General features: G+C 49.0%; 1 protein-coding gene across 1 annotated transcript in view; it reads right to left on the reverse strand.

The window, feature by feature from the left end:
* LOC149333957 (phospholipid-transporting ATPase ABCA3-like) overlaps positions 1–27685 on the reverse strand; it is a 91614-nt gene that overhangs the window by 23919 nt on the left and 40010 nt on the right. Inside the window, exons 11-17 of the mRNA XM_089556144.1 lie at positions 26868–26877; positions 23476–23616; positions 22000–22187; positions 14475–14890; positions 12774–12899; positions 8387–8557; positions 5966–6240 (exon numbers count right to left, since the gene is read on the reverse strand). Of these exons, the coding sequence (XP_089412270.1) occupies positions 5966–6240; positions 8387–8557; positions 12774–12899; positions 14475–14890; positions 22000–22187; positions 23476–23616; positions 26868–26877 (1327 nt within the window). The remainder of the gene's footprint in view (positions 1–5965; positions 6241–8386; positions 8558–12773; positions 12900–14474; positions 14891–21999; positions 22188–23475; positions 23617–26867; positions 26878–27685) is intronic.

Consider the following 27685-nt stretch of genomic DNA (forward strand, 5'->3'; position numbering starts at 1 on the left):
GCGTGTCTGCCGTATAAGAGATAGAACGGAGAGTAACCAGTTGTGTCATGCCTGGAGGTGTTGTAAGCGAACGTCACATACGGCAAGGCGAGATCCCAGTCTTTGTGGTCGGGGGAGACGTACATAGACAACATGTCTGTTAATGTTCGATTCAAACGCTCGGTTAGCCCGTTTGTCTGTGGGTGGTATGCTGTGGCAATCTTATGCTTGGTAGAACACGAACGCAGGATGTCGTCGACAACTCTGGACAGGAAATAGCGTCCGCGGTCTGTGAGTAATTGACGAGGGGCACCATGTTGTAGAATAAGACTGTGCAAAAGAAAGTCAGCGACATCGGTCGCGCAGCTCGTAGGCAGCGCACGGGTGATCGCATACCGAGTGGCATAGTCTGTGGCTACTGCGATCCACCTATTTCCGGAATCCGAGGTCGGGAATGGTCCGAGGAGATCGAGCCCTACATGGTGGAACGGCTCCACAGGCACGTCTATAGGATGCAGAAGACCAGGAGGTGGTGCCGAAGGCTTCTTTCTGCGCTGACAAAGGTCGCAATTGGTGACGTAATGCCGGACTGTACGGTATAATCCAGGCCAAAAGAAACGGCGCCGTATGCGGTCGTAAGTTCGGGCCACACCAAGGTGGCCAGCTGCAGGCAGGTCATGGAGTTCTGCAATTATAGAAGACCGCAGCTACTGGGGAATGACTAGGAGTGAGGGCCCGTCAGGACGGAAGTTGCGGCGATAGAGAATGTCATTTTGAGTAACGAAGAGCTGCAGGGAGCGCTTCAAGCTTCCAGAGCTGAGACCCTCGATGATGGTTTGCAAATATGGGTCTTTGCGCTGCTCCTCGGCGATGTTGTGTAGATCAGAAATGCCAAACAGGGAAGGGATATCGTCAGTGTCACTGAGAGCAGGTGGCTCGACAGGGTACCGAGACAGGCAATCAGCGTCTTGATGGAGACGTCCAGACTTGTACACGACAGTGTAAGAATATTCCTGAAGGCGTAGCGCCCAGCGGCCAAGACGCCCAGAAGGGTCTTTCAGCGAGGACAGCCAGCATAGGGCGTGGTGGTCCGTGACAACAGAAAAAACACGCCCGAACAAGTATGGCCGGAATTTAGCTACAGCCCAAACCAGAGCGAGGCACTCACGCTCCGTAATGGAGTAGTTTCGCTCGGCAGGTGAAAGCAGACGGCTAGCATACGCAACCACGTGGTGTGGGCCCCGGGAGCGTTGAGCCAGCACGGCTCCGATCCCGTAGCCACAGGCGTCCGTGCGGAGTTCAGTAGGGGCCGCGGGATCAAAATGTGCCAGAATCGGGGATGATGTCAGCAGCCGGACAAGCGTGGAAAACGCATTTTGTTGATCAGAGCCCCAGGTAAAGTCTGTGTCCGTCTTCAGGAGGTCAGTGAGGGGACGAGCGATAAGGGCAAAATCTTGAATAAAACGGCGAAAGTAGGAGCACAGCCCAAGAAAACTGCGCACGTCTTTCTGAGAATTTGGGCGAGGGAACTGTTGCACCGCTGCAATTTTAGCTGGATCAGGACGTACACCATAGGCATCGACGAGATGTCCCAGAATGGTGAGTTGCCGGCGGCCGAATTGGCATTTGGACGAGTTGAGCTGGAGCCCAGCCGTACGAAAGACAGTCAGGATACTCTTGAGACGTTCAAGGTGCGAGGCAAATGTGGGCGAGAAGACAACAACATCGTCAAGGTAGCAAAGACACGTAGTCCACTTAAATCCGCGAAGGAGTGAGTCCATCATCCGTTCGAAAGTAGCTGGTGCATTACAAAGTCCGAACGGCATCACTTTGAACTGGTATAAACCGTCAGGTGTGACGAAAGCTGTCTTTTCGCGGTCTTGCTCGTCAACGGCGATTTGCCAATAACCGGAACGAAGGTCAATGGAAGAAAAGTATTGAGATCCGTGGAGACAGTCGAGAGCGTCATCGATCCTGGGGAGTGGGTAGACGTCTCTTCTTGTTATGCGGTTCAGGTGGCGGTAGTCGACGCAGAAACGCCAACTGCCGTCTTTCTTTTTAACAAGGACGACTGGAGAGGCCCAAGGACTGGACGACGGTTTGATTATGTCCTTAGCGAGCATCTTTTCGACTTCCTGTTCTATCACTTGGCGTTCGGAACTGGACACCCTATAAGGCCGGCGGTGCAGAGGAGTGGCGTCACCAGTGTTGATACGATGCTTCACAATAGTCGTACGAGCTAAAGGGCGGTCATTGAAGTCAAATATGTCCTGAAAAGATGTCAGAAGATGGGTAAGCGCCTCGGCTTGGTCGGCAGAGAGATCTGAAGCGATCATATTGGCAAAGTGGTCAGGTCTCGAAAGAGCTGTGACATGATCGTCCGGAGAGGACGATACACAATTTGTGATTGCAGAGATCACGTATTCATCGGTAGGGGACAGCGTGGCGAGGCACATGCCTTGAGGAAGCGTCTGGACGTGCGTACTGAAGTTGAGAACAGGTAACCACGCGCTGTTTGCCGAGACTGCGACAACCGTATGGGCAAGGGCAACATTCTTTGTGACGGGCAAATCAAGGACAGGGGTGATGATATACTGGCCGTTAGGAAGAGGTGGAACAGATTTAAACAATACGTAAGTAGCGGCTTCAGGTGGTAAGCGGGTGAACTCGGCAGTACAGAGACGGTGCACAACCGGGGCAGGTGGTTCTGAGAGGTACGGTAGGTCCAACTCAACAACACTTGTAGCACAGTCAATAAGGGCTGCGTGCTCACTAAGGAAATCAAGGCCGAGTATGATGTCATGAGGGCACTGATTCAGAACGGTAAAGAGCACGGTGGTTTGGCGGTCAGAAATCGTCACACGAGCAGCACACAGGCCGAGGACTGGGGACGTTGCGCCATCGGCAACTCGAACAACGGCTGTAGGAGCAGGCGTCAGTACTTTGCGGAGGCGGCGTCGTAGGTCGGAACTCATCACAGAAATGTGGGCGCCCGTGTCAACCAGAGCAGAGACGGCCACGCCACCGACTTGTATGGTCAGTAAATTGCGCGGGGCACGAAGAACTAAACGAGGATTTTGGAGCCGGGTCATATCTGCAGCATCACCTCTGGACGCTGCAGAAATTAGTTTTCCGCCTGTGATCGTCCGTAGGGGCCGGGAGAGGAAGCGCGCGGTCGTTGCGGCGAACGGGACTGGCGGCGCTGTGGAGATGGTGAGCGGCTGAAGCGGGGCGGCGGGACGTCGGTGGTGGGTCTTGACGTGTCCAAGGGTCGCGAGGCAGAGCTTGAGTCTGCAGCGTCGGGGCGATATGGTGGGGTCGAGTAACGGGTCCGCTGGGAGGAGTACCATCGACTACGGCAATGACGGGCGATGTGGCCGACACGGGAACAGTTGAAACAGATAGGCCTGTCGTCGGGCGTACGCCACTCGGAGGGGTTGCGCGGTCGAGGAGCGGCGTAAACAGGCCGGACAGGGTATAGTGGAGGGACTTCGGGCACTTGGGAGGTATGAAGAGCGGCGACAGAGGTCAAACCCAAGTTAGCAATTTCCTGGCGCACGACGGCTTGAATAAGTGGAAGGGGCAGGGGCTGGTTGGCTGCAGGTGTTGCTAAGGAGGCCGGAGCAATGGCTTCAAGCTCACGGCGTACGATACGGGTCACGTTCTCTGGTGAGGTCGGCTGGTTCCGTGGGAAAAGATCTTGGCAGGACGAAGACGCAGCCGTGTTGGGCAGGCGTGCGATATGCTGGGTGATCCGTCGGCTTTTGGCGTCCTCGAAGCGGCGGCATTCTTTTACGATGTCTGCAATCTTGTCGCAGTTCTTATAAACGAGCAGATTGAAGGCATCGTCTGCAATGCCCTTCAGCACATGTCCGACTTTGTCAGCCTCGCTCATCTCCTTATCGACCGTGTAGCACAAAGTCAACACATCCTGAATATAGGACACGTAGGACTCCGTGGATGACTGGGCGCGACTGGCAAGATCTCTTTTAGCGGCAAGCTGCCGGCCGAGTGGTTTGCCGAAAAGGTCAATACGTTTCTGCTTACAGTCATCCCAACTGGTTAATGTCTCTTCGTTACTATCATACCACTTCAGCGCCGTGCCCTTAAGGTAAAAAACCACGTTCGCAAGCATGAAAGTTTGGTCCCACCGGTTGTTAGCGCTGCACCGTTCATACTTGCGAAGCCAGGTCTCAACGTCAGCGTCGTCGTCCCCAGAGAAGGGCCCAGGATCCCGAGGGTGAGTGAGGACCACCGAGGACACTGATGCTGCCGAATCTGGAGGAGCGGCTTCCGTCATTGTAAGCCGTGGAAGGTAGCGGCGGCGTGAAAGGTACGTCGGGGGTGGAAGGTAGCGTCCGCTGCGTAGTTCCGTCTTGCCGCACCTCCACCAAGATGTTACGGGGAAATACTATTTACATTTATTTACAAGCAATCGGTGAATAGTTCCTAGCGGCGAGCATAAGGAAGCACCAACGCCAGCAGGAAGCACCAGCAACCTCTTCTTCTTCGTGCGACCCTTTCACGCGAGAGACCACTTCGACTTCCACTTCCTCTTCGTCGTAGCAATATATAGGTGGCAGCGGCACAGTGACCCGCGCCGCAGGCAGAAAAAGTCTCCTCTTCGCTAAGCGGCCTGATTTCGCTCTAATTTGAACCTGTTAAACGGGTAAGGCCCGGCGCCTTGACGACAAAACAGGAAAGCAAGGCCCGCATCACTGAAGGACTGTACCCCCATGGAGCGTTTTTTGCGTGCGGAAACGGGGGGTGTACGTTCCACACGCGGCGCCTTTTCACGTGCAGGGAACGCTCCACGCTGGCTAAGCTGCATTTTGGAACTCGTCGCCGCCCTTTTGCGTTCGTTACCGCGTGCCCACTCCTCAAAAGAAATGCATAAAGCTTAGGGTGCGCGTGTGCTGCCTTCTGAGCGGTGGCCAGCCGGCCAGCCAAACACAGCGCGAAACATCTAGTTTCTATGGCAACGCAAAGCGCAATAGTTCATGCATTTTTCTTCCTATACCGCTGAAGTTCTACGGGTCGGCTGATAGATGACGCTGCGATCGCAGGCCCCGTTGAAGTTCGTCATTGATACTTTATCCGGCCGCTGGCATCCAGTGCATCTAGTGTGTTGAGTCCTCGCCCATAAATCTTACACCGTGCGCTTGAGACATGGTAGCACTGTTTGCATCTTAGTGACATACGATTTCCAGGCTCTCTCGATACCTCTCGGAATTCCTTAAAAAAGCGAAAAAGACAAGGACACAGAAAGAAAAGACACACACAGCGCTGACTTACTAGATTTATTCATGAAATATACGTGTACACATACACATGGCAAGATGCGCGAGAGGCGGCAAAGCGGTATAATGCGAAAAAAAGTTGAAAAAAACATTATTACGTGTCGCGCGCTTCGCCAAGTACGCCCGTTCTTTTCCAGATAGCGCAAAAGAAGGGGTGCGGACGCATAGGTCACCCAGGGTTAATATCCTTTTGGCCTCAATTAATGACAAATTGGAAATCAAAGGCAAAGCGCGCGACACGTAATTAGGTTTTTTAAACTTTTTTTCGCATTATACCACTTTGCCGCCTCTCGCGCATCTTGCCATGTGTATATATACATGTATATTTCATGAATAAATCTAGTTGTAAGTCAGCGCTGTGTGTGTCTTTTCTTTCTATGTCCTTGTCTTTTGCGCTGTTTCAAGGAATCATGGTTCACCAACTAGCCTGCACGTCTACCCTTGTAAACCCTCGGAAGCTTCTAGCCGCTGTCACCCCGAAAGAGTCATAGGCGAGGACATGGTGTCGTTGGGGAGTCACGTTTCGCTGTGATCTGTGAGGGTGTGATTAGTGGCAGATATTTCGTTGCCGACAGTCTGCGTTCCGGAGAGATGCATTGTTTTTCTCCGAGGAAAAAAATTTCAGGTCCCCAAAGCGTGGCCTTTGTTCCCAGTCGCGTCCCTCAGGGCAATGCACAACCACTCACATCGGCGAGGAGCGTGCCCCTCATCTTCTCCAGGCCGCCAGAGTCCAAGTACAGGAGCAGCATGAAGAAGAGCACGCCCTGGGCGAGCATCAAGAACACCTGTATGACGTCACTAATCTTGGGGCTCAGGTCGGGTAGATGCTTGGCGCCCGTCCTGAGGAATTCCGTGCAGCAGTACTCCACGAAGTCCTCGTTATTCCGGCGCTCCTCCTCGGCCGCACCGCTGAAACCGCCCGTCGGCTCCACGCAGATGCGCCGGTACGAGTCCAACGTGGCTGCGTGGGGCCGCTGCGAGCGTTAGTGACAGCGAAGTCCCCGCAGCTTTGGTATGACCTCATAGTATGACGTAAGAATGGAAGTGTTTCAGGGAATCGTGCCATTAATAAATTAATTTATTTACTGATACTGCAGGCCAAAAAACTGGTCCTAGCAGGAAGGGGCAAAACAGTAAAAGGTGTGACAATGCAAAACAACAATAAACACTAACGAAAAATAATGCTTGGTGTAGCAGTGTTACTCAATCAATACATTCTGGCCCCAGCACAATAACTAACAAAACATGTAGAGCCGCACATGTGAAATAACAAACAGGCGGGCAATTTTTACTCGAACCAACAGAATTGTTTTGGGAAAAAGAAGGCATCAGAGAGTGAAGAAGTTAGGAAAACATAGTAGACGGCGAACACTACTTTTGTTTCAGTTAGTTGACAAAAGACATGTTTTTCCAGCTGTTCTGCAAAGTTTTGTGACTGCAATTTTTAACAATGGGCTTTTTGAGGCAGAAAAATTACTTATGCGGCATAGCAATAATGCCAGTGTTGGTGGACATCAAAAAGCATGTGAATCATATCATCAAAAAGCTGACTACCTAATTTCTGATAGTGAAATTTCTAGCTATAAACGTTAGGCGCGTGGTTCCAATTTGGGGTATGTAGTTGGCCGTTATTAGCAGCCATATTTTTTGGAATGTCAGAAACCCAATCAGCCTCAGCGCTGTGGCCAACAAATTCTGGCCATCTCGCGCCAAAAGACTCGTGCTTTCTTACACTCTTTGTTGAGAGCTCCTACGTATAGCCAGATGCAACTTAAATCTGCAGTGAAGCTCCGCCCCGGTTCAGGACCGCCACATAGAACCCGTCCCCAATCAATAAGTAGTCCGTTGTTAAAACTTTCCTTCTAACCTAAACAAGAAGCTAATCACAAAAAACCATTATAAGCTCAACGATCTTGATACCTGGGTTGTTTGATAATGACGAAAATTGTTATTGGTTCACTGATGTTATTGGCCAGCGCAGTAATATAGGACGCCGTGCACCGTGGTCCAGAGTTAACAACTGTTTTTTTTTTTTAAGGAATAAGCCTTTCTTGGCTATGTACGGAGTGGACGGAATTTTAGACGGAAGTTGTCCGCACTTGATTTATGGTAATTAAAGTGAAATTTAAAAGTTGGTTAGGGAACAGTTGATAAGCAACATACACGTAATGAAATAAAAAACAAACATTAAAAATCTATAAAGTAATAAAAGTAAAAGCCAACTAAATGAAAAATATAAATAAAATATTATGAAATAAAATAAAAATTAGGCAAAAATGAAAGTAAAATTGGAGGGCGAAAGAAAGGAAAGGGAAATCCTTTTGCATTTCCCTTTGGCATAAGGGCGTGAAATGGGGAGGCATTTCGCGTGATTTTTTTTAGTTGTAGCCTACCTGTAGCAACTTGTTTGCCCTGCATAAGCGAGGGCTACTATTGCTTTCAACCAGCATACCTTCAGCACTGTCCTTCTTGCTGTTCAAGAATTTGCGGCTGTCCTTCAGTAATTATAAGAGCACATGCTTCTCATCGAGGCCCGCGCCCAGACCGTTCCCAAGATCGAGTCTATGGCCCCTGATGCCCCAAGTAGGCGTGCCACTCTCGAACCAGTAAAGAGAGACCATCAAAAACTGAAGTTACGCAGCACCCTCTTTGCTTCAGAATTACTTGTAGCGGATCTGCCATGGCAGGTGCAGCATGACGATTACTTTTCTGCAACGCATACCAATGCGTGGAATAAAGGTAGTGACAGTCACCGACAAACGTTCCTTGTCTCTCTCTCTCACGGCTGTGAAGCTCTGTTCCTTGTCTACTTTGACAGTCATGCACAGGCGCCGCATAGTCTTCAATAAATAAAACACACAATGCCTAAAAAAATATTAAAAGTAGGTACAGAAGAACAGTCCGAAAATCATAATGACAAATAGTGCGGTAACACCAACACTTCAGGTATCGTAAGCTTTCCGCATTACCGTTATTGGTAGCACTAACGTGTGGTCTTTCGTATTATGTATATACACTCGACGCTCAAATCGTTCAATTTGAAGGAGGCTTCTGGGCTGTCATAAACGACAGAAAATTTAATCGGTAGCAGATATTCCAGCGCTCACATCGGCTGCAGATCCAGGCAATTTGGCTTTTGGACACGGTGCCGAAAAGCGCCGACATGAAGGAGTAGGACGGGGTAAGGCTCCATATTGGAAGCAGATTGCGCAACACGAATGTGATGCCCGGCGCCGTCTTCAGAAGCTCCGCGGCGATGGCACCGCTGTTCATGAAGGCTGCAAGGGGCGGTAAAGTGAACGTCAAGACCTCACAAGCGGAAATCACGCTCCGACAAAACAAACGTCGCAAAGAATACAAGATATTTGCATTGTGCCACTCAGAAAAGGACCGCTGCTTTGTCGCTCTCATTCTGATTAGCCTCAGTCATGTCGCGCAAAACCTGAAGGCGCAGTACAAATGACTATCACGCCCATTACTTCCAGAATTTGAAAGCTCAAATGCTATCCCATATGTGTGTCCAAATGACACCAAATAGTGTCGAAAATATTGTCAGGATGCAGACTATAGGCACTAATACTCAGAATATTTAGCCCCGCCGCGGCAGTCGAATTTCGATGAGGGCGAAATTCTAGAAGCCTGTGTGCAGTGTGATGTCAGTGCACGTTAAAGAACCCCAGGTGGTCGAAATTTCCAGAGCCCTTCACTACAACGTCCCTCATAGCCTGAGTCGCTTTGGGACGTTAAACCCCCATAAACCATAAACCAACAGAATATTCAGCGGTCAAGGAAAAAGACGGACGGTCTTTCTCCTATTGAAGCCTTCTAATTCAACTTTCGAAAGTGGGGACACCTTACGAAATGTCGACGTGAAAAGCACCGTAAACATTCCGCGAACATTATGAACAAGTGCACAAAGATGGGGACAACAGTGAAAACGACAAAACGAGTGCTCGTTTTGTCGTCTTCACTGTTTCCACCTGTTCTTTGCGCTGTTGTTTCATAATGAACCGGTACCAACTCGCTATTCTTCTACAACATATTCCGCGAAGCTGCGCTATATACCATCGCTCACTGCAACCAACGCCTTGTGACGCTATAAATCTTTTCGCATACTAAAGGCAACTGGACAATGCTGATAAAGGATTACTGTAAACACCGACGGGTGAAACCCTCGGCTATATGCCACAATGTGACTAAGTTCATACCTGCCCTAAAGTTGCCTCAAGCTTCAGAGCAGCAGTAAATAGATTAGGATTTACAAGCATCATGCATGCAGTAGGCGGCATGGAATTCTTCTATTGGCAGTGTAGGTAGATACAGCGCTGGAACCTCTCCAGCGTATGGCTAATGTTGAACACAGAATTCCAGCAGCGCTCCGCAGACCTTACTGGGTCAGAGCTGAGTTGGACCCATGTGCGTACACAGAATCTCCACACTACTCCTGAAGAGCGAGCTGCAGGCCAAAAAAACATTTCTGCATTAAGAAATCGGTGGCTATCGAGCAGTATTCCTCTGCAGTAGAGTCTACGCCCGCCAATCTGGTTTACACACATCATAGACCAACGGCTCTTATGACCACGGAGTAATCCTGTCTGGCTGCCATGCAGCGAAGAACAACTTTTAACCAGCATAATGCACTTCAGAACGTACTTTGCAAAATCACTTTTTATGCATGATGGATAATAAAATAATTCACTGTTTTTATACAGGTCACGCCAAACAATTCCTGGCTTACTATTGCACGCCGACACCACATGAACCTAGCTGTCGTTCTCAAAAATACAAGGCATAAAGCCGACACCCTCGCGACAATTCATCCACAACGTTTAATTTTCGGGGTTTTACTGGATGCTGGTGCATGGCGTTCAAAAAATAAGCACATAATTGTCAAAATCTGCTAAAGATGCACGCTCGTTAAAATGGAGGCTTGGGCGAGTTGGTAATCCACTGAGTGATCGATTGCTCGTGCTTGTGCGCTGTATTACTCACTGAATGGCAAGCAGCATTTTCTTGAAGTTCTTACTTCGATCAGCGACGTGGACTCCTTTATTTCAGTCGTCCCACGTTTATTTCAGGCAATGAAACTCGCCTAGGTGGGGTGCATAAAAAGTTTTGCGATGCCGCGCCAACCGGTACAAAATCTATTTTTATCAACAAGATTAATAGTGAATTGCGGCGGTTTCAAGGAGCATGGGTATTCTCGTAGATATATTAATTTACCTATTCAGGCTATTTTCTTGCGTATGATAACGTATAATTTACGCCAGATTAGCAGTCGAAAAGAAAAGTGAAAATATTTCACATCAACCTCGAGATTACATGCCAACGAGCACCTTCTGTGAGAGCTGAGGACCCGCATTTCAATCTTCTGTGCCCCCGCAGTTCTGCAGAGCTTAAAAAAAAGTGTCAAAAATCGTGCAAACGGACTACCTGATACACATGTGCCCTACTTGCTTAAAATATCGGCAAACGAGAAACGATGCACCTACGTGCATTACTTCTTGCGTGCGTATTAATAAAGAACTATCATAAAAGCAATTACGTGTGTTTTTATATTTCTCTAATAGGCGTCCTTGGTGTTCTGTGTGCTTTTAGAAGGGTGTACAGTCCTATAAGCCCCATCGCCGCGGCACAAAAAACAAATTCAAAAATTGCTTACCTTTTTGAGCCTTATATTAGTATTTGTCCACTGCCTTATATTACATCTTGAAGCAATTTTCAACTGTACTAAAAGTTGACTAATACGACCAACAGACTACAGTATAGCAAACAAGGAAAGGAAAATGAGGGGCTCGTTATACATACACATGAGAGAAGCCAACAGCCACAGAAACCGAGGGGCACAGGGGATTTTTTAATTTATTTATTCATTTTGTGGTGTTGATCAATTAAGAATATTACAGAATATGTTATCGCTTAAAGCTAATTGATTAGAAAAGCAGAAAAAAACCACATGCCGCCGGTGGGATCCGAACCCACGACCTCCGAATTACGCGTCCGGTGCTCTACCGCTGAGCTACGGCGACGGCTGTCTGACCTTCTGCTTTCGGGGGTATTTATGTTTACATGTTACCTAACCTTGAGAGTGTTCATCAGCGCCACCCACGTTCATAAGCGGCGGACGTAGTACGTCCTGAGTTACCGCTGGTGTGACGTGGCACGTCATCGAACGACGAGGGTGGAAGCTGTGTGAGAACCCTCTTATGCCTCCTATGGCATCAAGGCTGCCAGAACCGAGACCCTCGCTAAGCAATTAAGCAAACAAAGAAAGGGGAATGAGGGGCTCGTTATACATACATATGAGAGAAGCCAACAGCCACAGAAACCGAGGGGCACAGGGGATTTTTTTATTTATTTATTCATTTTGTGGTGTTGATCAATTTAGAATATTAAGAATATGTTATCGCTTAAAGCTAATTGATTAGAAAAGCAGAAGAAAAAACAACCACATGCCGCCGGTGGGATCCCAACCCACGACCTCCGAATTACGCGTCCGGTGCTCTACCGCTGAGCTACGGCGACGGCTGTCTGACCTTCTGTTTCCGGAGGTATTTATGTTTACATGTTACCTAACCTTGAGAGTGTTCATCAGCGCCACCCACGTACATAAGCGGCGGACGTAGTACGTCCTGTGTTACCCATTCTTGTGTGATCTCATTAACAGTTACCCATTCTTGTGTGATCTCAGGTAACATGTAAACATAAATATCCCCGAAAGCAGAAGGTCAGACAGCCGTCGCCGTAGCTCAGCGGTAGAGCACCGGACGCGTAATTCGGAGGTCGTGGGTTCTGATCCCACCGGCGGCATGTGGTTGTTTTTTCTTCTGCTTTTCTAATCAATTAGCTTTAAGCGATAACATATTCTGTAATATTCTAAATTGATCAACACCACAAAATGAATAAATAAATTAAAAAATCCCCTGTGCCCCTCGGTTTCTGTGGCTGTTGGCTTCTCTCATATAGACTACAGTATAGACACGTACCACATTTGAGCTATAAAAAGAGCTCAAATGTGGTCACTGGTGAAACCTTTTTACCCCTATTTTCTGAACAGTAGTCATGACGACTTGAAAATGGTGTTATCCAATTCCTAGGTTCCTTCCGAGTACTAACTTACCGTTTCTATGCATGTGAGACAAGAACACAGCTTGTGTTGAGGCCTCTTCAGGCCCTGTGGGCTGGCTGTGAAAACAGGCTTGTACTTACTCACGCGGGCGCTGCCCTCCAGACCCGAGGTAGAATGCCCTTTAGCGACCTCTACAGCTTGCGACCTTTGTTACAAAGGGTTAACAGCATCGGGCACCAGTGCAGCTATCCCAGTCGACGATTTGATGCCCTTTGAGAGAACAGCGAAAACGCGTCCCTTGCTGAACAGGAGGTGTCAGCAAAAGAACGTGTCTTGCAAATGAGATCACACAAGAATGGGCAGATGGGACCTCCATTGCGCCATACGGAACGTTAAGAGGAATCGGCATCGCATGGAAGACTCACCGCCGAAGAAGCTGACCAGGAGCACCAGCGCATACCCGGTAGCGGACGACCGCGCACCCAAGGAGAGCAGGTAGGACAGAGGGACAGCGCTGACCCCGTAGCAAGAAAAGATGAGAATGATGGGCACTGCAACGCAGAATAGCGTGCGGGATGTAAAGCAACCACTTTTCATCTTCTTCAGCTAGATGGAGCCTCTTGAGAGGCAAAAAACTAGTTTCACTGTATCATGGGCAGCATTCCGCAAAACCTTGTAACGGGGTCAAGTACGCGACTGCTTCTACCCACGCATGTCAATGTTATGGCTTACACTGCCAAGAGGCGTAGCATTCTCAGCATCCACCCTCCACGAGTGCACTCCAGTTCCCTGAAAGCACCTCCTTTGACAGGCAACCTTTAAAATGAGAATAAAAGTGCTGAACAGATTGCCAGCAAAAGCAGTGCATCTAGAACTTCCGATGTAAAACCGGTGACAAAAATATTTGGGGACACCTAACGCGCCTCAACAGCGGAATGTCACAGCATTAGAGACCCCCACTGTTGCTACTTTGGTGTTTCGGTGTCATCTTTTTTATGCGTTTCTCGGTTGCTCCCCAGACTCGTAAGCACTCTAAAGGTCCATTTCGATCACACGCATGAATCAGCACATGAAGTCACAAGGTGACGTGAACACTTTATCAGGTGGGCCTGTTTTCACCTGCCACCGTTGGTGCGTTAAGATGACGTCACAAGGTAACTCGGCCCATCATCAGTTTAATCCCCACCTGCCAGTTTGCTCATATTTCCGTGGACCGGTTGCAACTCGCCACAATGGGCAGGTTGTGATGGCGTCACAATGTCATACGACCTCGCTCGACTAGTGAGGGAATTTTATCTCGGGTATCAGCGAGCCTTCCGTGCTATTAAAAGTAAGTCCCTGAGGATCAATGGGGCTCATGCGGCAGAATATGCTTCACATTAGTGCTCTCCTCCCCTCGCCTCTCCCCCCCCCCCCCCAAACAAAACAGGCAACAGGTTTCTGCAAGTTAGGCCGTGAACAAAGCACGCATAACGCACGAGATTTGAGGTAGACACATATTTTGTTTATTTATTGTTTGTTCGGCAATTCACAGGTATTGCCTCCGAAGCAGGATTAAAGGAGGGCATGGGCCTCCTGACTAGGTCCTGACCCCGCCCAGCGCAGCTGCTGTGATGTACCAACGCAAACAATATGCAATGCATGCATTGAGTATAATTAGCAATTTGAATAAGCATTTAGAAATATTCCTGATAACTGTATATAGAGCACAACGAGTAAATATGGCACGCATGGAAGACAAAACAAAATTCAGTTTCGTCTCATTCGAAATGAATATGAGTATATAAAAATGAAAGACAAAATTGGATAGATATGTACTGGTTTTGAGAAAAACGCTTACTTTCGACATGCCGGCAAATTTAGACGAAAAAGACGTCAACACGTAGCTTTAAAGTGCACTTTATATTGCAGATAAGCTAGCTGATATATTAGGATATTAATAATATGAGCTGCGAGCTGATACATTGGTTAGCGTATTAGAAATATTAGATGTCAAACGGATCAGGTGTTTACGACCGGTTACACTGCGTGATTACCGATTGACCTCAAGTAAAAGCAGCATAGCAGCAGCAATACGGCGCATCTCAATCCTTAGCGCGATGAGGAAAGAAGGCAGAGTCACGCACCCATCATCTCTATGAAGAAGGCCCCGTAGAAGACGAACATGTTGAAGCACACGAAGCCCGCGGACAGGGAGTAGATGAAGTAGTCGAAGAGGTAGTTGGCCACCCAGTACGTGCGCACCGTGAGCCCCGTGAGGAGCTGCAACTGGCGACAGCCGGAGGCGCGGTCCACCACCGGGAAGATGCCGCACGAGGCCGTCATCAGGGCCAAGGACATGGCGCCCAGCGTGAAGCGCTCAAGCTGCCGCTGGATGACCTCGGGCGACTGCGGGTCGTAGGCCACCGTCTCCTCGAGCTGCTTCTGGGGCCGCACCTTGACCTTGATGGAGGCCGTGTCGTCGCCCACGGTCCACCGAAGCAGGGACGTGTGCACCATGTTCAGGGAGATGATGGCGCTGTGGTACAGCTCGCCACTGTACCTGCACCCACCAACCGGAGAAACTCGCAGGGGGTGCTCGACGAAAGCGTCAAGAAGGCTGCTAGGTAGTTGCAAGAAGACACGTTGCACCCTTTCTCAAAAATAAAAGCGCGAGAAACGGGGACGAAAGGTAGAAAAACACAGGACAAGCGCTGTCCCAAATAAGCTCAATAAAATTTGTTCAATTGTAGAACATAAGGCTTGCAGTCCCAAAAAATCTGTAGCGTCTTGATAAGAAATTTTCGCCGTGCTCTGAGGGCGTAGTGTATAAAATACCTCTGTCCTGTGGTCAAATCTACATAGGTAAAACGGGACGGTGAATTACCACACAACTCAGAGAACATCTTAACTCATTAGATTCTACCCGCTCCACTAATTTAGTTGATCATTTCCGAGAGTGTCAATCCTGTTTTCCTTCCTTATGCTATAGTGACATATTGGGTAAACACCCCGACCAACTGACCAGGTAAATCGTCGAAGCCTACCCAATGAGAAAAAAAAACAAGGTTGTGCGTCAGCAAACCATCCCTGCTCCTGCGTGACAGTGAGGTTGCCTATCTTGGCCCAACATAGTAGCACGTGCCTTATGGTTTTCATTAAACTTCAGTTGAGAGTAAACAGCGCTTGTCCTGTGTTTTTCTACCCTTCGTCCCCGTTTTTCGCGCTCTTATTTTTGACAATGTATCACCAACACGCGAGCCTAGCTATCTTGTTGTACCCGTTGCACCCGTTCTCGCAACCTTTTGCTGCTGAACAACTCATGATTAGATTGATTTAACTCTCGACTGCTTGGGTCGTGAGTCGATGAAGACCAAATGGTGGAACTCTTATTTGCAAAGATTTTCTCCTAAGAATTAAGGGGCATCTAAGCTGCGCCTTAAGAGTATGGCGTGACAGTGTTAATAGTTATTTGCTACTTTCTTTGTTAATTAGTACCCTTTGCTAATTACAGACGATCATTAGCATACATTAGTAGTTATACTGGACCATGCGGTATACAAAAAAGCAAACAAGCTCTCTCTTTGACCGTCTGACGCAAGGGCATGACGGAAAAGCGTTAAATTCCCATATATGCTGGATTCGTCATTCTCTACTTCACATTCACAGATTGCTGGGAGTCCTCATAGCACTCCTGGCACCAAGGTGTAGCTGTTAAAGGTGCAATGAAGAGGAATCTGAACTCGTCTTTTTGCCGCGGGAACTCAATCTGCACGTTCCGAGCATTCTTAGAAACTTCGTATTGCCCTGTGTGGCCGATTTCCCTAATTAAATAGAATTAACGTCCGGCTTCCGCTTTTTTTTTCGAATTATCCCCCGTACGGTGGGCGGAGTCGACCAACGCGTGGAGCGCCTTTCAGCCAGCTCCGTGGAGGCTTTGCTTTCGCTTTATTTTGTTTTCTAGGTTTTCGTGAATAAATAGTTTCATTCGCAGATAATATAGCCGCAAAATAAGCCCGCAGAAATAAAAATACGCGCGGACTATTTGCTTCTACGTATTACTATGTATTACTCCGCCGATGGCAGAGCGGCAAGCCGCCATGGGACTGGGTGAAAGGCACTCCACGCGTTGTTCGACTCCGCCCACCGTACGCGGGAGAATTCGAAAAAAAAGGCGGGAGCCGGACGTTAATTCGATTTAATTAGGGAAATCGGCCACACAGGGCCATAGATCGAAGTTTCTAAGAATGCTCAGAGCGTGTAGATCGCGTTCCCGCGGCAGAAAGACGAGTTCAGATTCCTCTTCATTGCACCTTTAAGCGGTGCGCCACTGCCTAGCGACGGCAGGTGCTGCCAGCGGTGGGACTTGTGAAACCCATGTTGCTTTTTCTGACCAACCTCGTGCGACCGATCATTAATTGCTCATCTGCCACGATGGGCGCACATTGCTCACGATCCCCTGGGCAGGTTATGATGACGTCACAAGGACACGTGACATTACCAGCCACACAGACAGTGGCGGAATCGATTAGTGGAGGTCTTAGTGCTAGCGCACTAAAGCTGATAGGATGACTACCACTGTGCGACGCGAAACTGGGACGCAGCCGTTGAGGTTATTATTCTATCTTCTCGTTCCATGGTAACCAGGGTTGCCGTTGGTGGCTACTTTGCGCCAAATTGGCTACTTTTCGACCCCGTCTGGCGATGAAAATTTCACGCTGACTCCTTGGCTACTTTCTGGCTACTTTGGACTTCTATTTTGGCGCATTTACTAGCCATTTTTTTTGCAGTTGCATATACAATAGCAAGCAAGAACAGAAAAGAACATTTATTTCCAAGCTTTGCTGTCCTCATTGCTGTCCTGGTCGCCTTAATGCGCGAGCGCGTCCTCGACGCATACATTCCTCCAACGAACTAGAGTCTCAAATACGCCAGCAGCAGAGAATGAGCGGTGCACTTGATCGCACATCATGTTTGATTTTCTGGCACGCAGCGGCATCGTACAAGGACACTTGCGGCGAATGCCCTTTTCAACACCTGGCGCAAGGAGCACTGAAAATTTTGACCCTTCCAATTTCTAATGCTGATGCAGAGCGCGTCTTCTCTTGCGTTAAGTTGACGAAAACAGAGATCCGTAACAAAATGAAGCTGGGCTTGCTTATGGCGATTCTGCGAATCAAATTCGGGCTACGACTCGAAGAAAAAACAGCATCATCGTTTAACGTTCCTGCTGAGTTGTTGAATAGAATGCGCCAAAATTTCTCTGGCAAGAACACTATCTACTCTAGATAAACTACACCGACTGAACTTTTATTTATTTGCAACGTACCTGATACTTGAAGGCCGAGCAAGAGGCCCAAAATTCCGTGCTCTTTATTTACTCTGTGTTTTTGTGTTGATTCAAAATGATATTATTTATTGTTCATTAATAAAAGTGGCTTATAATAATGGTTCTTTTCTACTTGGCTACAAATTTGGCGCCAAGATCAGGTGGCGTGGCTTCTTTTGGCTCTTTTTGAAAAATTCCCAACGGCAACCCTGATGGTAACCACTCTTCGAGTTCTTCCCGCGGAAACCACTGCCCGGTTGCGCGCTTCACATTGGTCGTACTCTCCATTCAGCCGCCGTTGTGGCTCAGTGGCTATGGTGCTCGGCTGCTGACCCGAAAGACGCGGGTTCGATCCCGGCCGCGGCGGTTGAATTTCTTTGGAGGAGAAATACCAGAGGCCCGTGTACTGTGCGATGACAGTGCACGTTAAAGAACCCCTGGTGGTCGAAATTTCCGGAGGCCTCCACTACGGCGTCTCTCATAGCCTTAGTTGCTTTGGGACGTTAAACTTCATAAACCAAACCAAACCGTACTCTCCATTCATGGTGACCCTACTCCTTGCATGGCAACTATCCTCTGAGTCGTTCCCATGCCAACCCCGCTCTGGTTGCGCATTCTTACGCTTTCGCCATACCCTCCTCCTTCTTCACAGCAGGATGCTTTGTTGGGCAAGTTGGGTCATATTGCATAAGAAAGATGGGATGCGCACATGAGACCATCACAAGAAAGAAGACGGGACGGGCGCAAACTAGCAACTGAGGTTTATTCACGGAATCGACATTTATACACAAGCATGACAGCACTGGCAACAAAGGGCATCAAGGCACATAGGGCGGATAAAAAACGAGATAAAAACACTAGGTGGATTCAGGTCATCATGTTTTCGAGGAAACGTGTCTCTCTTTTACAAAGTTTGATTGATGTGTCACTGATGCAATCATTTCCTTTCATTTTGATGAAATATGCCTCGAGAAGTTCCTGTGCTTTATCGTTACGGCACTTTCGTAGAATCCTGACTTGTGTCTACGCCAGTGCCGTAACGAAAAGCACGGGAACTTCTCGAGGCATATTTCATCAAAGTGAAAGGAAAAGATTGCATCAGTGACACAGTAATCAAACTTTGTAAAAGAGAAACTTGTTTCCTCGAAAACATAATGACCTGAATCCACCTAGTGTTTTTATCTCGTTTTTTATCCGCCCTATCTGCCTTGATGCCCTTTGTTGCCAGTGCTGACACGTTTATGTATAAATTTCGATTCCTTGAATAAACCTGAGTTGCTAGTTTGCACCCGTCCCGTCTTCTTTCTTGCGATTGTTTCATGTGCGCATCCCATCTTTCTAAAACCTTCTTCACAGGTTACCACATTCAAGGTGGTTCCTTTGGCAATCATCCTCCAGTTACGCATACTTCGCACTCACCATACCTTCTCCTTCCAAGGTAACCCCCTCTGCAAGGTTCCACTGGAAACCAGCCTCCGATTGTGCATTTCTCCGCTCTCTTCATGCCCTCCTCATTCCAGGGTAACCACAATTCCAGTAGTTCCCACGAAAACAGCCCACCGGTTACGTCGACTACTACTAAAGCTATTACCGCACCGACGGGAAACCCAGGGAAGGCTGCCTGACAGCCATCGCTGTAAAAACGTACGACGGTTACCATTATGTAATGCGAGGTTAAGGCTGACAAACTAATTCTAGTACACTACATAAAACAAGCATTCCCAACCAGCGCAGGTAATCTGCCAAATATAAACATATTGGGAAAAGCCGGTCCTACAAAGAAACCATCCATCTGCATTTGGTATTTCACAATATAGTGAGGTAGAGAATATGAGAGCGACTTCATGTCTGCACAGTTACAGAGCGCTCTTTTTGGTTTTCTTCGCATATTTAGCGGACTGGAGACGGCGGGTTTTCCACACGGAGCGGAGCGCTTAGCAGTCGCTGTCGCCGATGGAGCATGCTACCTCTCTGCTTTCTCCCTACTTTCCCTCCTTCTTCCACGATAACCGTTATTGCGGGTGGTTCCGCAGGCTGTCCCCCTCCGGTTGCTCATTCTTCTCACTGGCCATACTCTCCTCCCACGGTAAACCTCTTCCACCTCCTTCTAGGGCATCCACGCTCCGAATGGTTCTCCGGATGAGCCACCTTCCGGTTACGCATTCCTACGCTCTCGCCGTACCCTCCTTCTTTAGCAGTAACCCTACTCCGCCTCCTTCCAGGGTAACTTCCCTCCGGGTGGTTCCCATAGTAAGCACCCTACGGTTACACATTATTACGCTCTCACAATATCCCCCCCCACCACCCTTCCGCACTAACCATCTCCCAGTTGAGATTCGTCCGCCCTCCTCACACCATACTGTAGTCCTTTCACGGTAAGGACCCACCGAGTGGTTCCCATGGCTACACTCCTACCGCCACCGGTTACACCGACTACTAATACACCGGCGCGAAACCCAGGAACTTGCGCTTTACAGTTGTCTCTAAAAGAATGGCTACGGTAAGCAACCGCCTAGATAAGCAATCGGCATGAGGAGGCGGTGATGTGATCGGGGGTCGCGACCGAGGACTTCACCGCATGATGATGAAGTGGCCAGACTACGGAGGGGAGTCTTCAAGAGAATCAGCAAACCTGAAAATTTATTTTACATAATTACGACATAAACAGGGAGACCAAAAGTCGGAAATGAAGCGTTGGGACACACGACAGATTACGGCTTAAGTACCGTGGATAGTCCCCAGGCACCTAGCTAGGGAATCCCATATCTCGCCCATTGTCTAATGGGCCTTTAGCCTCTTCATAGGCGCCGCCCTCACCCCATGACCGCGCACACATCACACAAACACGCACAAGCAAGGAGGAACCTTGGCGCCGTGCAGTCGCGAACTGCGTGGTTTCTCGTGGGCCGACCAGGCCCAAAGGGTCGTTGGCTGCCATGCGGCGATCCTGCCGTGGGAAACACGAGATCGACGGCTCGCACCGGTGGACCCTTCAGGAGGGAAGGACGAATCAGCCGTGTCCACCCCTGCTTTGTCGGGGGGCCGCTCGATCAACGGCACGCGGGTGGTGGGTTGGCGCCGCCGCCGCCGCAACCGACGTCGCCACTCGGTGTCTGCACCGTCGGTCCCCGAGACAACGCAGTGCGGGAGAAGCACCGCTTTAAGGATCTTCAGCGAAGAGGATTAGATGTCTTTGTTCACGGCAACGCCGTCGCCAGAAGCCGAATAGCAGCGTCTTTGGTCAAGGTAGCTCGATGGAGCCTGCCTGGCTCGTCTGTTACCGATGGCTGGGCCTCCGATCACAACAGCGGCTAGGCGACAGCTGCTTCCTACGCCGCCGCTCTAGCGTAGCCCTCATAACAAAGGCCTCTTTCGAGGTGTAAGTTCCGGAACTTGAAGGTACACCTTCTGTGCATTGCCGTTCGTCGTCTGGTTTCGCAGTTGCGAGGTCTTCGTCACCCGCCGTTCCACGGTCTTGCTACGCCGCCGATCGACTTCTAGCTCGGCGGCTAAAGCGACTGAGTCTTGACTACGCCGACGCAACGGCCGTGCGCGATAGCCCGTCAAGTGTCCTGCGCTCGTCGCTGCCGACTGCAGCGTGACAGCTGCTGCCCAATCCGCACGCTCTAATGTCTTCCCTTCTTTCTCCCATTGCAGCGCCTCTTCATTCTCTCGTCTTTCTACGCTGGCCGCTTCGATTGGTAACCTTAAACGGACCTCATTCACGTGTCGGTTCACGGTAAACTACCTAAAAGTGGCAGGGGCTTAACTTAGTTGAACCGAGTGGCCGTGTGAAAGCATGTGTCCATTCTTCACTTGGAAGGGACAGTAACTGAGATCAGTCTTAGGGGGATGACGCGATAGTTTTATTGGGTTAATGCCCATATATTAAGAACGCTCCACACTCTGCTTAGATTCATAGATCGTGGCGAGTACTCATACCACTACCAGCGCTATGGCGCGGTGGTTGTGCGATGCGCCACCGCACTGTCGCATCTATCAGAGCCACCGGTCGCGATTGTGCGACCCATTTTGCTCTTCCCGAGAATTCTCTCACGAGCAATCAGTAATTTAACTGCCATCTGCCTCCCATTGGTTGCAGCGCGCGAAATGCTCTTACGAACTAACCCACCCTTACCTGAGTAACTCGGGTAAGCTCAGTCGCACTGAAACGGCTCAAACCGTGAAAAAGAAAAGGCGTACAAATCCTTGGTTACATATTTGACTTTATATCTTCGGCGTCCTCTCAGCCAGGCCATCTAGTTGCGCGTCAGTTCTACAGAATTCAACGGGGTATCGAGTCTTCCCACACTGCAACGGAGAAGGAGGCCCAGAGGACGTACCATGCAATGGCCAGCCTCCCCTTGAAGTCCTTGGACACGCCATGCTGGATGACCCCCTCTGCCTGGTCTCGCCTGGCCTTCTTGCCGACGAGCACAAAGGAGGTGCCCACGGCGTAGCTCAGGTACTCCGGTGTGCTCCGACCGCCCACCTCCAGCAGGTAGTCGGTGATGTCACGAACGCGGTGCACCTGGCAACACCACCCCCGTGTTGGCTCCAGATCTAGTGCTCTCTACGGCACGTACAGTCTTTGTCAAAAGTTTAGAGCCCAGGGAGTTCACTTCCAAACTTTATATTGGGACTCAAGGAGCATTCATGGAAGTCCTACCTATTGCAGGAGGCAGTAGCAGAAACCTTCTCATGTCCAGGAAAGAGTTGCGCCAACGAAAGCTCAACCCTTTTCGTTAGCCTCCATGTTTCTGCCCCATTGGTGAGTACCGGTATAAGATACAACTGTTGTATTCTTTTCACTTGAGGGATATTCGTAAACTTCCATTCATGATCTAAGAAACTGCCATATGCGCTTTCCGTTCTTACTCTAGCGTGCTGCGGCAGTCCGGCTGACGAAGAAGACTCCACGCCCCACACGCTCGACTGGCGCGCGCAGATCAGAATTCTTCGGCTACGCGATCGGATGTCGGCTGTGCGCCTTGTCGGCTTGCCGGCGGCTCCGCTCCCTCTTGGCTGAGCGAGTCCTCTTAATATAAAATCTGTGGACAAGAGCCACCATCGACTTGCCCGGGATTCTCCTTCCACATTTTTCAAGTTATTTCCCTCTCATGATCCGGATCAGCGGTCACTACCTGCCCTAAGTAGACGTATTCCCTTACTATTACTAGCACTTCGTTAGCAGTTATCAAATGTTGTTCCCTTGCGAGACTATTGAATATTACTTTGGTTGTATGCATTTTAATGTTAAGAGCTACCGTTCTGCTCTGCCTGACGAGCTGTGTGTGTGTGTGTGTGTGTGTGTGTGTGTGTGTGTGTGTGTGTGTGTGCGTGTGCGTGTGCGTGTGCGTGTGCGTGTGCGTGTGCGTGTGCGTGTGCGTGTGCGTGTGCGTGTGCGTGTGTGTGTGTGTGTGTGTGTGTGTGTGTGTGTGTGTGTGTGTGTGTGTGTGTGTGTGTGTGTGTGTAATTCTAATATGGGCTATCTCAGGGTGGTCCTGTGTTTCCGTTCACACAGGCTGCCGAAAATAAGAATGTTTGCTGTTACCAAGACATGAAGGTGACTTGGCACCTCAAACTAGTTTTCCAAACAAAAACAAATTTAACCGACATCGAACCAGACATTTAGTACATTCACCAGCTAGCGAATGGTTGCTAACGCCAGGTGCCGAAGCATACAAGACGTTAAGTAACTTTGACTGTAACCATACGATTTGCGCCTTGTGTGCACTCGGCACAGTAGCTCGGAGCCCTGCGTGCGCCACTAACGGCCAGTAAGAATAGCGAAGGCTCAGCGAGGAGCGGCCGCCTACGGGGACGTTCTTCTCCTCGATGTACTGGCGGTAGTACTGCGACAGCAGCACCGAATCCTCGTCGGCCGACAGCAGGGCGTTGGTGCTGAAGTTGTACATGAGCTGGATGTCGTACACGTACACGTCAGCCACGCTCTTCTCCTGCGCCACCCTGCGTGGTACAGCGAAGTTTCAGGCGGTTCACTTTCCTGGTCCATAGTGCGAATGAAGCATTGAGCAATTGCGATAGCGGAAAATGCGACATCGAAGGTGGCAGCAACCGCCAGTGTTGACAGCAGTAGAAACTTTCACACGGTTGAAAAGTTTGTTAAGTATGGAAGCATATTGACTAGTCGTCGTCCAGGATTATTTTAGGAACTGGTCAAAAAAAGTTGGAGGGGAAACTTAAGCTCCACCTTAAAGGTGTGACGGGATAGCGCAATAGGTTCGTTCTCATGTATGCGAAAGAAAACTTAAAACTAAAAAATTGTTTTGGGGAAATGGAGTGAAGCAGTAACTGTCTCAAATATCTCAGTGGACAGCCGAACCGCGCCGTAAGGCAAGGGAGGAAGGTGGGAGAGAAAGAAGAGAGAAAGAGGTGCCGTAGTTGAGGTTTCCGTAATAACTTCGACCACCTGGGGATCTTTAACGTGCACTGACATCGCACAGCACACGGGCGCCTTTTGCGTTTCGCCTCCATCGAAACGCGTTGGCGGCGGTCAGGTTCGAACCCCGGTAATCCGGCGCCTTAACCACTAAGCCACCGCGGCGGGTATATGCGGAAGGTCCTTCTCTATTTTACACTCACAGATTCAGGTATGAGGACTACCAGGGTTCTATTCTACACTCACAGATCCCTAGGAATCCTCATACCCCTCCTGGTGCAATTGTGTAGCGGCCGATGTGTCATTGTCCTGCAGGTGCTCCCACTGGTGTGCCTTGTGCGGCCCGGGTTGCTCTTCAGGAGTGACGAATTATTAACTGCCACCTGCCACAGTGGGAAGTTTGCTCACTATCCGTTGGACAGGTTGTGATGATGCCGCAAGGCATGTGACCAAGGTGGCCCACCTGCCTCCTAGGTTGCTCTCTGGGGACCACCTGCCAGAAGCACGCTCGTGATTTTTCGCTTACAACGCCAGTGACGCCGACGCCGGATATTCTGCTTAGCGGGGCCTTTAACGCTGCCGCGTTAAAATTATGCTACTGTTTTTCTGCCGTAAGTGCCCCACACATAAACTCGCATTTTCTCTCCGTGCTTATAGTAAGAGAGGAACTGCTCATTACCATCCACCCAAGAGCAGCATACGGCTACAAAGGGAAGCTGTACACCGTTCTTCTCTAGAAGTATTGGCTGCGCTTGGGAGCATGGTAATGAGAAATTGCTCCCTTATTGCAAATCTGCTCCACATTCGGGGATTCCCATAAACATTGGACACACAACCTTATTTATAAGTCATGACGAAACACTGACGAGCACAACAAAACCAGAGAAATGGCGAAAAGGGAGACGCAACATACAAGCGCAGACTAGTAACGAAGTTAAGGTGCAGTCTGCGCTTGTGTATTGCGTCTTCTGTTCTTCCATAGGCGTCGGGGTTTGTTGTGCGAAGTGTTATATACACTTAGTCGGCCGTCTAACCACATTTTTGCGTCGTTTCCCGGTCTAATATTTATACCGGGTGCCCTCAGCTCGCCGCTTCGCGAGAGGATTGGCAGTACTGACAGTTCTCAAGAACCAGTGGAGGCCCCTCGTTCTGACAAATAAGGCGCGAGCACACCGAATGTTTCGGCGGAAAGCAGTGGCAGAACCACAATTTTCCTTGGACTACACCATCGACTCGTGCTGCTTTTTTATTGGCCACCGCCTTCGGGCACTGTACCCTGTGTAAACAATGCTAGAGGTTATCTATCGGCACTGTCATGACCGTGGGGCACCCCACACGCAGTCATCTTTAGCATACTGTCAACGGTTACAAAAGAGACCATGTTTCTTATCGTAGAACAACTTGCACTCCGAGGTTAAACCGCGGACGTTGAATTGAGAGGATGAATACATTATGGACTAAAAAAAGTGTAATTCTTGGCGTATTTTCTACCAGTTCTCTAATGTTGTCCCTGCCTGCAACACTGAGTTTTTAGGAAGGAACCACTTTTATATACCATCTCTGGGGCAGAGGTTAGGTTGGCGCGAAATCACGGGCTCCTGAAGGTTAAGGCTTGAATATAGTTTGAATATGGATACTGAACGCAAGCACCAAGCTGACTATGCATTGTAATGAGGCTGTTTCCTTTCAAGGGACATGAAATGCGGCGACGCATTTTCACACACCCACAAAAAAATATCCTGCTGTTTTGCGAACGGAATTCCAAATCACGAACGCGCGACGCAAATCTCCTGTTCAGCTGATGACTTTGACCACTCGGCCATGGCAGCGTTCTGCGGGTGGCGCGTCTGACTTTGCACATATTACCGGTTTTCCAAAACAAAAGATTTTCTTTTTTGCTTGGTAAGGAGGCAAACATTAGTAACGAATGATCAGCTATTGAATGCTTGCATCTAGATGTATAAGAAATGAAGTGACGAAGCAAAAATTGAAGCCAGCCAATTTTAACTCCAACCATAATATTTATGATTTTATCAAGGGGTAGCGCAGATTATTATGTGATTCATATACGGCAATAAGAGTAGCGAAGTCTCAACGAGGAGCAGCCGCCAACAGGGACGTTCTAATACTCTATATGCTGACGAAAGCATGCACCACGGCCACACACAGGAACCGTCGCCATTCGCGTGGCGGCTGCAGTGCTGCAAATAGCTGACTGGGTTGGATGATTGGAGAGCTAGGAAATCTGGGCAGAGTGTGAATTATGACGGCGGTTTGGTGCCGGAGCAACAGCAGTATTGTTGGTAAACCGTTTTCGCGCAACAAGACAGAGAAGGCGACACAAGACGAGTGTTCAGTAGTTCTATTGAATCGGATTCTGTTGTATGTGTTCACTTCAAGCGCTTGACCGTTGGCGCACTCTCCTCTTCTGCGCTGCCATTTCAAGCAGATATTTCAATGCGTAAGCATTACTTGTCTCATGCGTGGCGCCCACGGAAAGTGGGTACAGAAAGTGTGTGCACAAAATGTGGAAACTTATCTTAGTTACCCGGTTGCTCGATATTAACTCGGGTACGTTCAGAGGAGCGCCGCGCAAGCTGCAGCCAATGAGAGGAAACTCTGGTAAGCTCGGCTACTAACTCGGGTAAGTTCGGAGGAGCGTCGCGTCACCTGCGCGAGAAGTTGTTCCGGAAGAGCAACATGGATTGCACCACAGGTCGCACCATGGGTCGCACAGTGCCTACGGGTGTCTGCGATAGGAACCGCTTCCTGCCAGTGCAGTGGCGCATAGCTTAAGCGCTGCGCCACTGCCCTTGTACTGCTATGAGAACTCGCCTCCATCTATAATGTTAATTAGGAAATGACCAATACTGCATATATGGACATTAACCAATGGAGCTCCGAATGATGCGCGGTTTGGTGACCACGACGAAAACTAACATCGACAGCTTGGTAACCTTACAGAAACGTATGATACGTGTCGTTGAAAATGCGCCCTATAGAAGTCATTCTGCGCCTCTTTTCAAGAAGAATAGTATATTAACAATGCAAAATCTTATTAACAAAAAATAGCTATTGTAATATTTCGAGAGATCAGCCATAATGAAAGCGCCTTTTTCAAAACATACCTTCCAAAAGAGCACACATATAATACAAGACACACTACGTACAACACAGGCGAGATAAGGAGAAACTACGGTAAGCAAAAGCTATCTTTTATAATTCCAGATTTCCTAAATCATCATCCTACCATCCTCAGTATTGTAAACGAATCGTCATCTCTAGGAAACTTAAAAAAGAAAGTGAACTTGTACCTGTCATCTATTCAGATATGATTGTTTTCCTTGAAAGTGTAACATGCTTTCACTGTTTCTATTATTTATTGCATGTTACTTACCTTCCATTTTAAGTGTATGTATATACTTTATGTAGTTTTCTCACCCCGTGTTGCTCGAGTGTTTCGTGTTTTCAGAAAGGGAACTGACACTTAGTCAGGCATTCGTTGCCTTTTTGTCAGCCTCCTCGACAGACTTTTTTGTATTTCTGTCCAAATAAACATTCATTCATTCAAGTTACACGCACCACAAACGCAACAGTGAAAATAGCGGTAGTGTACAATGCTTGAG

Source organism: Amblyomma mixtum, chromosome 8 (assembly GCF_055824585.1).
Source record: "Amblyomma mixtum isolate Tamu chromosome 8, ASM5582458v1, whole genome shotgun sequence".
Taxonomy (NCBI): Eukaryota; Metazoa; Arthropoda; class Arachnida; order Ixodida; family Ixodidae; genus Amblyomma; species Amblyomma mixtum.